Source organism: Uloborus diversus, chromosome 2, assembly GCF_026930045.1.
Source record: "Uloborus diversus isolate 005 chromosome 2, Udiv.v.3.1, whole genome shotgun sequence".
Lineage (NCBI taxonomy): Eukaryota > Metazoa > Arthropoda > Arachnida > Araneae > Uloboridae > Uloborus > Uloborus diversus.
The window spans coordinates 137,985,527-138,000,210 of NC_072732.1; the positions used below are offsets into that span (position 1 = coordinate 137,985,527).

The following is a 14,684-nucleotide window of genomic DNA, read 5'->3' on the forward strand; positions in this document are numbered from 1 at the left end:
AGACTCTTTTGCAATAACGGTTGCTGTACTTTTTGCCTGCTTTTGACAAACAGTTTATTGATAATGCTTTATCATCAGTTAGGCTTTCTGACAACGATAAAACCAACATCTCTGTGTGTTTTTTTTTTTTGATGAAAACTTTATACAAACGCCAGAGGTACCTCAAACTAAAATTTTTGGGAGTTGAGGGGTTAAGTTCTCAATTCACAAAATGAAACTCCGAAATTTACCGAATGATAAAAAATTAGATACTTAAACATAATTAGAAGATACATTATGCCTAAAAAGCTATATGGTCACCAAATTTGCCAAATAAAGAAACTTTTGGGAGGCCACAGTGACCTCCCATCGGGGCTCCTCTGATAACAGCGGGCCCACCCGCCGAATTAAGCCACGAGCCGCCACTGTACAAAACCTCGAACAATTTGAGAAACCACGTTCTATGCACTATCATTTTAAACACTTGTTAATCGCTATATTTTCCCCCAAAAGGTGTTATTGACGGCGAGTGAAAAGTGGTCTAAGTCACAAAACGCTGCGCTTCATATCTCGGTGAATATTGGTCGTACTAATTTCAAACTTTTTTTGTTGGAATTATTTTTCAATGGAGATTATTTTCCTAAATATAAGTTAGGGGACCTGGGGCCCAATATAAAAAGTTACATTTTGCATTTTTTGACTAAATTTTATTTTTACTTCAAACTTTCAATATCTTAACTTTGTATCTGATTTTGAACATTTTTGCAATTGAAAGTATACATCTAAGACCAGTGGCGCACCCACGGAAGGGGCTAAGGGGCTTAAGCCCCTCCCAGAAGCCAGAAGGAATTTATAAAGGGTCATCAAAACATTGGACCAGACCAACGAGAATGCATAAAATATCTTTTTTTGGCTTTTAATTTTGGAAAATTTCTCGAAATATGCCCCTCATTTCACGAATGAGAGCCTTACGAAACTTATAGCCCCTCCCGGGAAAAAATCCTGGGTGCGCCACTGTCTAGGACTGACGGTTACGAAAATAAAGGTCTTGCAGGTTAAAACGGATGTATATAAATAGTCTTAATTGTTCTAGAATGCTCCTCAGTTCGATATAAAAACCCTCTCTCGAACTGAGAGTGGAGAGTTGTGATATGGCAACAAGATAGCTCGCTTGGTTGGAATAAAACTTGCTTTCTACTATAGTGTGTGTCAGGGGCGCCGACTTGCAAAAATTATTGAGGGGGCTAGACATCACCGGGGGCTTAGGGGGTTATGTACTTCCACGGAGGTTTCCCCCCCCCCCCCCAATAAAGGTCAGATTTTTGTTCCTTGAAAATGCCAATTTACATATTTTCTGGTGTGTATAATTTAAACAAACAAATGTGACATGGCGTTTTCAAAGTAAAACAATCTAAAAATTGGTATACAAATTTTCTGTTTCAACTAGATCATGTCACTTGTCTTAGTAAGAGAAATTTTTTTGTTCATTTTTACGGGGAGTCGTGCAGTGCCGTAGCTAGGCATTGAAAAAGGTAGGGCACTTGACTTGCATAGAAGGGCACTCCCAGAGACGCGGACTAAAAAAAATATATTGTGTGTGTGGGGGGGGGGCATACCGGAGGGTCTTGCAGCGGGAAATTTTCTAAAATTGAGATGAAAAATAGTGAATTTTAAAGCATTTCAAAGTTATATAATGAACATTAGAACCCCGAAAACTCGACAAGCCTGAAACATTTTTTGGCTTTGAAAAAAGGAAAAAATAAATACAAACATGCACAGTATTTTTTGTAAAAAGGTAATTTAATTTACACATGTTTTTTAAGACCAGTTTTTTTTTTTTGTTTTTTTTTTCATTAGTGATATCGGCTAACATACTCATATGTAAACGCAAGTCTCTCAATGTCTAGGTCATTTTTGAAAAGCAGTTGATTTTTCAAAATTTGTTTCACCTCTGTTTAACAAAAGCAAGCACTCTTGTTCAACTGCAATAACCTGTGGGAGTTCAGTTGATGTAAACCGCCCGATAATGCAGGTTGCGCCATTTCGCAAACCTCATCAATGTATTGCCTTGTAGTGCTTTGGGATTTCCTATTCCTATTCAGAGTCACAACTGACTACAACTGTATTTATGTCGAGGACTGCATACTAAGTGCCTTGCCTCCATTATTTTATATACCGATAGATGGCAGCACCATCACCGGATTGAACAGTTAATGAGAATTTAGAACTAGTCCAGGAGCTAATAGCTACCTGGTGCTAGCACCCCCAGAGGTATTGTTTCACTTGGAGGACATTGAGACCACGAGCATATTTAACGTCGCCCAGTCCCCTTTAATGACGACGGTGGATCTTCGACCATCGAGGTTCGAACTCAGGACCCTCCGGCCCCGAATCCGACACTTTACCGATCGGGCTACCACGGCCCCTTTGGGATTTTGAAAGTGTGGCTTCGTTGTTTTCATACTTCTTTGGTATCCGTCGATTCTGAGGAAACGAAGGATGTTGAATTCGTTCATTTTGCGAAGGTTTTTCTTTTAAACACAATACTCAAAAGTATTCAAAACTATCACGCCTTGATTTATTGGGGGGGCTCTGCCCCCTCAAAAATATTTTTGAGGGGGCTTGGGCCCCCTCAGGCCCCATGGAGTCGGCGCCACTGGTGTGTGTGCTTAATCAACGTGACAATATTGTCCAAAGAAGCTTCTCATGGCACATGCACCAATATTGTCTTCAGATTTATCTAAATATAATTTTATTTTTTTAATTATAACAACTTCAGAAATTAAATTTTCAAAAAGAGAAATTTTGTCTTGTAACCACTAATTTTGGTACATGTATATATGGATGGAAATTTATGAGATGCACTTTCATGCAGAATCATTTCAGTTAATTAAAATTCTTTTTCTTATTCAATTGAGAAGCTTTATGAAGTAATGCCAATAATAGAAAATAATTGCTATTTTTAAGCTTAAATATAGATTGTGATCTTTAAGAACTGTTGCTAAGGAAATATCCTCCACTTTTTAGTAATTTTTCGGCCGAATATGGCAGAATAATTTTAAAGTTTAAACTAATACAGTAGCAATTTTTTAAAAATTTGTACGAAATCCTTGTTATTAATCTTTTATAATGCATATTTTACTGTTAAATGCAACATGTGTTTTTCTTTTTGACAAAAATGAGTTAACTATTCGGCAGCCGAATATTCGGTATTCGTCCAAATCCCAATTCCTTGCATGCATTACTACCTCCCACTGCATTCCAACTAGCATAACGTCTCCTGGGATAGTCGATAGCCCACAGCCTAAAGTTGAGTTTTTTAGACCTATTCCTATCCCAAAGAGGAAAAATTTCAGGAGAAGCCCTCGACTCCTGTTAGTCACCAAAGATAACTTAAATTGACTTCAATTTTGAAAAAATAATTTGTAAGGGGACCCCATTCTAATAACATTATTAAAAGTTTGCTAAAAGTGATTTCTAGCTTAAATTTTAAAATTTTCCTGAATCCCCCCCTCACACACATTGACCCCTTTTCTCCTAACACCACCAAGGATTGATTGCGTTTTTAAGACTTTAATTTGAAAAAAAAATTAAGGATCGAACTCGCTTTTCGTCCTTACTTTGACGTCACTAAGGATATCCTTCCTTTAAAGCAATAAATTGCACATAAGATTTTCGTCTTAAAATTATGCCACATTTTACAAGTTTACCTGATTTCTTTTTTCCTGAAAAGAACCTTGATATAAAACTTGAGGGAAGAGGGCAACGGCATAGTAATTTCAATGTTTACAAATTTTAATCGTCCTACCGAACATGCCACTCACACATACACACACACATTCTTTTCATATTTTAATTTTAGCACTATTTTTTGGCTCGGGGCTTAGCAGGCCTGTCATTTCAAAAGTTTCCATGGAGGGGGGGGGGTAATGGTTCGTATTTAATACATATAAAGTAAAAGCAACAAAACACATAAATAAATGTATAAATGTATGTTCAATACGTCCATGAAATCGAGGGGGGTGAATTAGCCTACCCTGATTCCCCAAATGAGGGCCTTGAGGCTTAGTCCCCCCCCCCCCCCCAGAGCCAAAAGTCTAACTCCGCCCATGGTTCTGTTCTTATGAAATTCGCGAAAACTTTCAGCTCGCGATAGCACCGATAACTTCATTTTCACGAAAGTTATGACTCTTGAAAATAAGTGCTTTTTAACAACAGGGACATAATATTCAGTGGTGCCCCCCTCCAAAGCAAGAGCCCTCCAGAAATGAGAAAATACCCCTCAGAACACCCCCCCCCCCTAAAAATTTAAATGGCGCGGTCTGCGCCATGCCTCCTCTCCCCCCCCCCCCCCCCCTCTAGATGAGCACCCCTGTAATAGTTTTGTTTGCTTTCAGACGAACCTGGTAAGTTGGACGACGAAGGAAATGAAGAAAACAAGCATGTTCGAAAGCGACGAAGTGTGAAATGGGCACCCGACTACGATTTATACGAACAGTGGGCTGCGGAGTACTACTCGCAATATGAATCTCCTGATAACAATCCGGAAGCTATCCTGAAGGGGCCTGAAACTCTGCTGGACAAGGTAAGAACAAAACTAGCGCTGGAGACTTTTTTCATGGTTTTGAGCATGACCTCAAAATTTAAAGAATACTTAGAAGTTATTTCGTACGAAAAAATTGATGCTCAAACGCTTCAAATTTATTACTCTGCAATCATTTGGACAGTTTTTAAAATCTCGTGGGTAGGAAGCTTGGTGACAAGTTAAATTTGTCAAGTGTACTTAAACTGCATTTTGTCAAAGCATGACTCCACTCAGAGCTATATAACCATTTCCGTTATTATTGCAGCTAGACATGAAAATTGATTATTATAATACACATTCCTTTTTGGTGCAGCAATTTCATTTTTGAGGCGTGTATATAACGATTATAAATTTATGTAAACTGAACGTATGGACAAGTACCGGGAAACTTCGCTCGGGGTTTTGTAACTTCTTTTAACATACTGCGTGACGAAAATCGATTACTTTGAAGAAATTTACAAAATGGGCGTTCACTAAGTAAATATCCTGTGCGTACACTAGTAACAAGAACAAGTAGGGTTATGTACTTTTGATACAATAGATAGTATGAATTGAGTGGAATACCAGATCATAATTTTAGTTAGTACCCAAAGAAGGTCATTGAACTTATTCATATCTTGCGTTCTTAGAATCTACACTAAACACGTTCTACACTAAAAAGGTAAAAAGAACTTGCGATTCCTTATGATTACCTAGTGAAATCTGAAATAACAAGTGATTTTTGGTGTAGAGGTACATAAGACCCTCGGTTGTAAAATTAATAAGTTAAATTTAAGTTACAAGTATATTTACTCAGTATTTTTATTTCCTTTTAGAAAAAAGGAAGTATGTATAGTATTCACGAAAATATTTTCACTCAAAAATCGACCTTAATTTCCATTTTACTCACCCCCGAATGAATGTTGAGTTTTTTTTTCGACTCGACCACACGTAGGTAAGTGCCTAAAAACATATAGACTCGCGAAATATCTATTTTGACGATTCCCGAGTTAATTACAACGAGTTTTCTCGTGACGTCTGTATGTACGTATGTATGTGCGTATGTATGTCACATAATTCAAGAACGATATGTCCTAGAAAGTTGAAATTTAGTACGTAGACTCCTAGTGGGGTCTAGTTGTGCACCTCCTCTTTTGGTTGCATTCGGGTGTTTCTAAAGGGGTCTTTTGTCCCTTTTTTGGGGGAAATCATTGTTAATTTCGATATAAACTCAAAAGTAGTATTATAATTTGCGGACACTTGGCGCTATATCGCCAGTATTTTGATCGCCAAGTTTTGTCGCCAACTTGGTGACAAATTTGGCGATTTTTTTCTTTTTTTTTTTTTAAATTTGGTTTCAATTTGGCTACTGTTGATGATCTTTAGAGAGTAAACAATTGAATCACATTAAAATTGCTAATAATGGGGAAATGACATTAAATTGGAGTAAAAGGAAGTCATATGATGCACACATCAGCTCGTTTTATTTTCAACATTATGTCAGTTGTGGCTGAATGTTCGTTAGCTATAGTTACACAAAACATCAGCGAGAACATGCGCAGAATTAACCTCAGTTCCAACATGGACGGCTTTCTACCGATGTTTATGACTCTTAAGGCTTGAAGGTAACTGTGTATTATGAACATTTAGCCATAACTGACATAATGTTGAAAATAAAAGGGGGTACATCCAGGGCCACGTCCAAGCCACTCTGCACTTCGGAAAAAAGACAACCTTTTACGGTATCTTGAACAGAAACTCGGACCTTAGGATTGGGGATTTAATGTGAATAAAGATAGCTTAGAACTGCGTTTTTAACTCTTCGCGTTGCAATGCATTTCAAGCTACCTTTTCTAATGTTTTGAGAATTTGACAAGTGAAGGCTAAAATTGGAAAACTCATTAAGTGCCAAAAATTTTTTCTCTCTTGCTCATCCAAATGAAGTAAATGCCTAAATGCCATGCAAAGCATTTCACTGTGGTAAACGATTCATGTGCCACCCTAAAAGTAGTTAAAATAACGTTGTTATTAGGGTCCTCTAGTGGAGCAAGTGTTAGCACCCGTGCAGTGGAGAACGCAGTAAGTGCCATTGAATCTTAGTTGGTTAAGTTCTAATGCAAAAAAAATGGAAAACTCATTAAGTGTCACAATCCGCCTGGAATCTTATTTTTGATGCCCCGTAAAATGTGTTGTTTGGCTCTTACTGCGTTTTCCATTTTTAGTCTTCAAGTTATACACGCTTGAAAAGTCATCAACTACAATATTTTTTCAAAGGCGAGCCTGACTAACAAATTTGCCCGGGTCTATAATTTGAACTCGCGAAAATTATAGACCTTATAATAAAGGAAGAAAAAACACAAAAGAATCTTATCGTTAAAATTGCTACAGACCGAAATATTTTACTGCTATGCTTCAATGTTTTTACTTCCTTTTACAAAAAAGGAAGTATTGTATTCGCAAAAAACTTTTCACTAAAAAATCGACCTTAATTTCCATTTTGCTCACCCCCCAAATGAATATTGAATTTTTTTTCGACCCGACCACGTGTATAGACACCCGAAGTATCCATTTTAACAACCCCCGAGTTAATTACAACAAGTTTTCTCGTGACCTCCGTATGTATGTGCGTATGTATCTCCCATAACTCAAAAATGGTATGTCCTAGAAAGTTGAAATTTGGTATGTAGACTCCTAGTGGGGTCTACTTATCCACCTCCCCTTTTAGTTGCATTCGGATGATCCAAAGGGAATCTTTTTACACCTTTTTGGGTGTAAAATCATTGTTAATTTCAATGCAAACTCAAGTGGTGTTATAATTTGGCAAGCACTTGGCAATATATCGCCTAGCTTTTGGTATCGCTAAGTTTTGTCGCCAACCTGGAGACAAATTTGGCGGGGTTTTTTTTTTTTGAGCAATCACAAATTGCTTATTGTTCTCACTTGACCTTTGAATGACGTTCCTATGGTTTTAATTTCCCCCCGCCTTCCTCTGCAGCAACACCGTCGACCGGCCTCATGATGCTGCTCCTCTAATGAAAACCATCTCCAGGTTGCGTCCATATCCTACACACATACAGGCTTACATACACCTACACACAACAACTCGTGATTGCAAAAAACACAATTTGAATTCAAGATGTCAAAATTCAAATTAATTTTATTTTCTTGTTTTAATTTGGTTTCAATTTGGCTGTATTTAGAGAGTTAACCATTGAATCGCATTAAAACTGCCAGTATTGGGGAAATTTATCTGTAATAAAACGTTTTCTTTGCTTCGGTTCAACAAACTTGGGGGGAAACTATTTAAAGTGTTTCTTTGCCTACTCCGAGACACTATTATCATTAAATTGGAGTAAAAGGAAGTCATTTGATGCACACATCAGCTCGTTTTAATTTCGATATTAAGTATATTTATAGCCTTTTTTTATAAATATAGATAAAAAGTAAAAGATTTTAAATTAAGTAAAGAACATCTATGATAACTTAACCAAACTAACGATAGGAAATTTGATTTCCTAGCATCATAAAAATCGGGAGGGATGGGGGATTTGTCTTGTATAACTTAATTTATGAGTTATATCATTTTCCTTATATTTCACTTAGTTGGTAGGTCATAATAAGACAGAAGAAGAGCTCGAATCCGAACGTCAAGCTGCGGCGGAGAAAAAAGAATTTATACTCAGATCATTTCAAGTATTTACATGGATATTTTGCGGTTTAATAATATATTGTTGCATTAGAAATCTAAGTAAGTTTATAACACATTATTATTTAGTTTTTAGCGTTAACACATTGTAACTGTATGTGTATAATTTGAGCCAATGGGTTCGTTTCCATCAGTCAAAAGTAGTACTTTTAGTCACTGAAGTTGATAGAATGAGCAAAAAAAAAATAAAATAATAAAATAAAATGAAATAAATAACATGGACCCTGAAAATACTTTCATTTTCCCACAGTTACTTTTTAATTCATTTTTTAAAATGTCCACTTTTTCAAACAAGGCATGGTCATTATGACGTCACAAGTGACAAACTTTGGCGCATACTCCACTGGCGTACTGAATGGTGATGCTTTCTGTCAACCGCATTTCCAGCTTATGATAATTCAGAAGCGAATTAAATATTGTGCTCTACGCTTTGTTATCAACTATATCGTTGCCAGTACATGTGAGTAAAGATTCAAATTGAATATTGCACTCTGCCCTAATGGCATCAGTGAATGGCATTTCATCACTTCTAATGTCATGTGCAGAAGCGTAAAAAAGGAAATTGAATCTGCCTACCGATGAAAACAATTTAAAAAAAAAAAAAAATACATTTAACTTCGTCAAATTATTTAAAAATGGTCAACTCCTTTGCTTTTAAACAGGCTCTTTCAGAAAAAAATACTTTTAAAATTTCGGAAACAACCCTATTATGACCTCCCATTAAAGTGAGCAAGTCTGCATTTTGAGGAATTTAGATTGAGAAATTACAGGCCCCGGAACCCCTATTTGTGCCCCAATATTACATTTACAGCCCTTCCGATTTGTATGATCATCTTAAGTACGACTTACTTTAAGGATAGGGTTTATATTATGTAACAAAGTTAGCAAAAAATCATGCCAGGTTTTTTTTTTTATTAGGACATATTTTCGGGAAAACCACAGCAACAAAATCATATTAAAATTGATGAAAATAAGTTTCCTAACATAAAATAAAATAGCAGTAAAAAATTTTCAAAATGCATAATGAAGAACAGGTATCATCAAAAATTTTTTATTCAAGGGCCACATTGTTAATTTTTGGAGGCGAGGTGGGGCAACAATATTCTAGTTCAAATAATCTACTTAGAGCTAGCTCTTTTATACTAAAATGCCACAAGTTACTTTAGTTTAATTAGAATATTTTGATTGTAGTTACAATATATTGTGAAAACCCAGTAATAGTTCTTATCACCTAGCACAACAAGAGGAATTATTATTAATTTGCACAAAAATAATGAACACAGCACAGAATAACATTAGGAGTAAAATGGGAGAGGAGACGCCAGTACACAGAAAGCAAAGTCTTTTATTTTACGTAACTCCAGATCATTTGGAATCATTACTATCAAAACAGAAACAAAAAAGGAGTTAAAATCTTCATTAAGTAATTTTAAACTTATGAAGCCTTATTGGCTGTTACAACATAAAATCGAATGAGAAATTAGATTCGGAATAAGATACTTTTTCTTTGAAGATATTAAATTTAAATTTAATAACCAAGCAACCAGGACTAATTATTAAGCAAGATTCTTCTTAGACATTAAGTAAATTTATTCCTTGACTAACATTAATTCTCTCTAAATCATAAAAGAGCAATTTTATGTTCGTAATACACATACTATATCACCAAGAATATTGGGACACTGTCAAAAATCAAAATTTTTATGGATTTCTCCAGAAATAAGAGACTAAATGTTTTATAACTTTTGTCACATAAAAGCTTTGCTCCAACTGTCATTTTCCAATAAAAAGTAAGTCATCTATCCATACGTTTAGGGGACCAGCAACAAATTGAGAAAACAAAAAACGATTTTTGATCATCCTTCTGGGAATTAGTTGGGAATAAGCTATAAATTTCAGAAATAAGTTTACTTATTATGTCAAATTAACTTTTATATTTACATGAAAGTATTACTTAAACTCGCGAAAATGCAAGCATTTCTTTCACAAATACAAATTTTTTTTCGAAGGTTTACGACTCATAACATGCAAAGCTTTGCATCAAACGTTTCTTAACTTTCAGAATAATTGACAGCATACAAGAGAAATATAATATTAAAATCTAAATTCAAAATATTGAAAATTTAATGAAATATGAACATTTAAAGCAATAAAATTTTTACGCACATGAGCGAAAGATAGCAATTTATAACCTTCATAATCTAAAGCTCAAGTAGATCTCCTAACTCATAATCAAATTCCAGTTCAATGTCTTAAAAATTTAAAAAGATGCCAGCACTCTCATGAGCTAAATTTCAATAATTCTTGTCTGGATGACGAATGAATCATAAGGGGTCGTTCGCACATTTGCATGAAATCGTTCACTGTGATTCACCGTAAAAACAGGTAATTTGCGAACGATCTCTCTCAATGCGTCACCAATCCAAGAATTCAGCTCATTAGATCACTGATATTTTTTTTAACTTCCTTTTACATAAAGGAAGTATTGTATTCGTGAAAAAATTTTCACTCAAAAATCGGCCTTAATTTCCATTTTGCTCGCCCCAGAATGAATATTGATTTTTTTTTCAACCCGACCACACGTGGATACATGCCCAAGAACGTATAGACACCTGAAGAATCCATTTTGACGATCCCCGAGTTAATTACAACGATTTTTCTCGTGACGTCTGTATGTACGTATGTGTGTATGTATCTCGCATAACTCAAGAACGGTACGTCTTAGAAAGTTGAAATTTGGTACATAGACTCCAAGTGGGGTCTAGTTGTGCTCCTTCTCTTTTGGTTGCATTCGGATGTTCCAAAGGAGGTCTTTTACACCTTTTTGGGGTAAAATCATTGTTAATTTCATTGTAAACTTAAGCGGTGCTATAATTTGACCAACACTTGGCAATATATCGCCAAGCTTTTGTTCGTCAAGTTTTGTCGCCAACTTGGCGACGAATTTGGCGTTTTTTTTTTATTTTTTAATTTGGTTTCAATTCGGCCATATTTAGATAGGTAACCATTGAAGCACATTAAAACTCCCCCCCAAAAAAAATATTGGGAAAATTTATCTGTATAAAACGTTTTCTTTGCTTCGGTTCGCAACAGACTTGGAATGAAAATATTTAAAGTGCTTTTTTGCTCACTCCGAGACACTATTATCTTTAAATTAGAGTAAAAGGAAGTCATGTGATGCACACACCAGTTCATTAATTTTTAAGATAGTGAACTGGAATATGATTATGTTTTGGGAGATGTACTTAAGTTTGAAAGTATGAAAAATATAAATTGCTATCTTTCGCGCATGCATAGTGAAAATTTGTTTTAAACGTTCATATTTTAATAATTTTTCAATACTTTGGAAATTTTAGTATATTTTTCCTGTTTATACACTGTCAAATGAGCTGAAAGTTTAGTAACGTTTGACTGAAAACTCTACATGTTATGAGCCAAAAAACTTCAGGAAAAAAATAGTATTTTTGAAAGAAATGGTCATTTCTTCGAGAGTAAAAGTGATAATTTCACAAAAATATACAAATTAATTTGACATAGTAAGTAATTTTATTTCTGAAATTTATAGCTTATTCCCAGCTATTTACGATGAAAGACGATCAAAAACCTTGTTTTGTTATCTCAAGGTGATTTAATTTTTGGTGGAAAATTACAGCTAGGGCCAGGCCCAGCTCCGGGGGTAGGCGGCCCTTTAGGGCGGCAGATTTTGAAGTTGAAACATTTTTAAAGAATTAGTATGAATATCTGTAACCCCTCTAAAATTCACTGCTTCAATGCTAAAAAAGCAGTAATTTAGTGTGTACCAGTGCTCGGATATGCAAAACATAGTTCAGAATTTAACTAGACATTCAATTTAAGTTTAGAAGTAGCAGATTGTGGGATTTAAAAGTCTTTTGAAAATATTAATATCTGTCTCAGTGCCATAAGCTGTACTACTTTAATGTTGGGAAACAACTTAAAGTATGTACCAGTGCTCGGATATTCAAAACATTATTCAAAATTTAACTAGACATTCAATTTAATTTTGGAGGTGGCAGATTGCATGATTTAAGTCTTTTGAAAATATTAATATATGTTTCAGTGCCATAAGCTGCACTACTTTAAGGTTAAAAAAGACAATTTAAAGTGTGTACCAGTGCTTGGATATGCAAAACCCAGTTATTTAACAAGAAACTCGCTTTAATTTTAAGCACTTTACTATTTTTATTTTGTTAACAGATTATTATTTTATATTATTTATTATTCAATGGGGGCGGGGGGCGGCACTTGTCAATATTGTCTAGGGCGGCAGAACCACTAGAGCCGGCTCTGGCTGGAGCACACCTTTTATGTGACAAAAATTATAAAACAATTGGTCTCAGAAATGCCAATTTTTGAGAGTGCCCCAATACTTTTGGTGATATAGTGTAATATGTATACATACATATACTAATTGAATTTATATTTTTCTCTCAGTACGAAAAATTTTGGATAAAATCTGCTGTGATTTCTGCCGTGTCTTCAGTTTCAAAAAGAAAATAACTAAGTTGGTCAACAATTTTGTGCCAGGAGTCTACATACATAAAAATGGAAAAAAGGAATTCTATTTTCCAACAGAAGAAGAAATGGAAGCTTTGAAAGAAATACAAAAGTTACTTTATAGTGTTGTGTAAGAGTCAAAAAATGCTTAAGAAAATTCAAGTACATGTCCAAAGAATGAAAAAATTTATTTTACATGATATGTACAGAAATAATTATAAGTTATGATTAAATTTTGAAAAAAATACAGTAAAGGCATAAATTCAGAAAATTAGAAAACACCATTTTGAAATAAATAGGCAGATCTACACAACAAAATAAAATAAACATTTTTTTTTAATATAAAGAACAATTTCAAAATACAATGTCAGCAAATCAATGCATTCTAATAAATATTATATTAACATCCACTCATTCTAATCACATTTTTTTATTGATACATTGACAAAATTTCATAGGTGATAAACTTTGATATTTTTAAATAAAACTCATTGATTCAAAGCAGTTAGTAAATGTGGCATCTTATTGGTTTTCAGGCATCGCGAATGATTGTCCAGCAATGACTCAAAATTTTAACCTCTCTTAAAGAGAAGAAACGCTTCAGCCTATATCATAGTAAGCCAGTTCAAAAATATTCCTCACCGCTCAAGGACTAGTAGCCAAGGATCAGAACCTGGCACATCCATTGACAACTGTCAACGATTTTGAAAAATGATTAAACCATCAGAGAAAATCTTATCAAATAGAACAAAAATTACTTAAAAAATACCTTGACCATTTACAGGGGCGGATACAGGATTTCATTTTAGGGGGAAGGATCATACTGAAGGACGTAGTCTTACGTACAAAATTTTTTTACTACAAACAGCCCCCCCCCCCCCCGTAAAAACTTTTCCAAAATACAAACAAAATTCATTGAAATCATTTTAAAAAAGTTTTCTTAAAAATAATTTTTCAGTTTTAGAATGTAATCTGAATATTTTACTCAAAGTTTTCGGAAATTTTGGATCACTAAACCCCTGGTTGATTCAATGTTTGCATAATACTTGACACATATCTATCTTAGATTATAAATTTGCATGACACTCGACACGTCCATCTTGTATGCAGAAAAATAACATCACTTAAAATAGTAAAAAATGTGGCAAAAATCTAATTAAAAATTAAATATCTATAAATATGATGCGTACTTGATAAATTACTCACCAACTGATTAGTTCCAATTGTAGAAAATTGGAGGTCGACGAAAACGTCACAGCCTCCGAGTCTGATACAGGAACTCCAGATATGTTTCCATCGGTTTTGGGTTTATCAGTTTTTCCAACAGTAAAAAAAAGAAACTACACTGTTTTGTCATCCGAACGCTTCATTGTTTTTGTTAAAGGTCAGGGGTTCCCAAAGTGTGAGCCAGGGAACCCTGGGTTGCTGCAAGGAGAGGAGAGAGGTGTCACGAGCTGTCCATATTTTCAATATGTGTGTACAATTGTAACATTACGGTGCCGTGAAAAAATTGTAATTCGTCAAAGGGTGCCGTGAGTCTGAAAAAATTGGGAACCCCAGTTGTATGTAGTTCTTTTCTAACAAACAAGGCTTTTTTGAACAGGGTTTCCGTCTAATATGGTGGGCTAGTTTATGAGAACCTTTGTATAATGAGTTTTTGCGCTAACGTGACACTCAAATTTTACATTTTTTGCATGATACTAAATCTAAAAAACACTGATTTAAACTAATAAACTATTTACAGCACTTTAAAAAATAAACTCAGCACCACTAAAAACAAAACTATCTAAAAATCTATCTAAACAGAAAGAAATGATTATCTACACAAACTTTACATTAAAAAAAACATTTACAAACTCAAATGTTTTATCGATTGAAGCGATGCCTGTAGCTTTGGATATGGTTTTATAGTAGCTATCT

The 14,684-nt window shown here is 34.7% G+C and overlaps 1 protein-coding gene across 1 annotated transcript in view; it reads left to right on the top strand.

Annotated features, from left to right (window-relative positions):
* The window catches only part of LOC129216565 (uncharacterized), a 67,747-nt gene extending 54,849 nt beyond the window's left edge, over positions 1-12,898 (top strand). Inside the window, exons 2-4 of the mRNA XM_054850780.1 lie at positions 4,377-4,564; positions 8,147-8,291; positions 12,702-12,898. Coding sequence (XP_054706755.1) covers positions 4,377-4,564; positions 8,147-8,291; positions 12,702-12,898 — 530 coding nt within the window. The remainder of the gene's footprint in view (positions 1-4,376; positions 4,565-8,146; positions 8,292-12,701) is intronic.
* Positions 12,899-14,684: the final 1,786 nt, after the last annotated feature.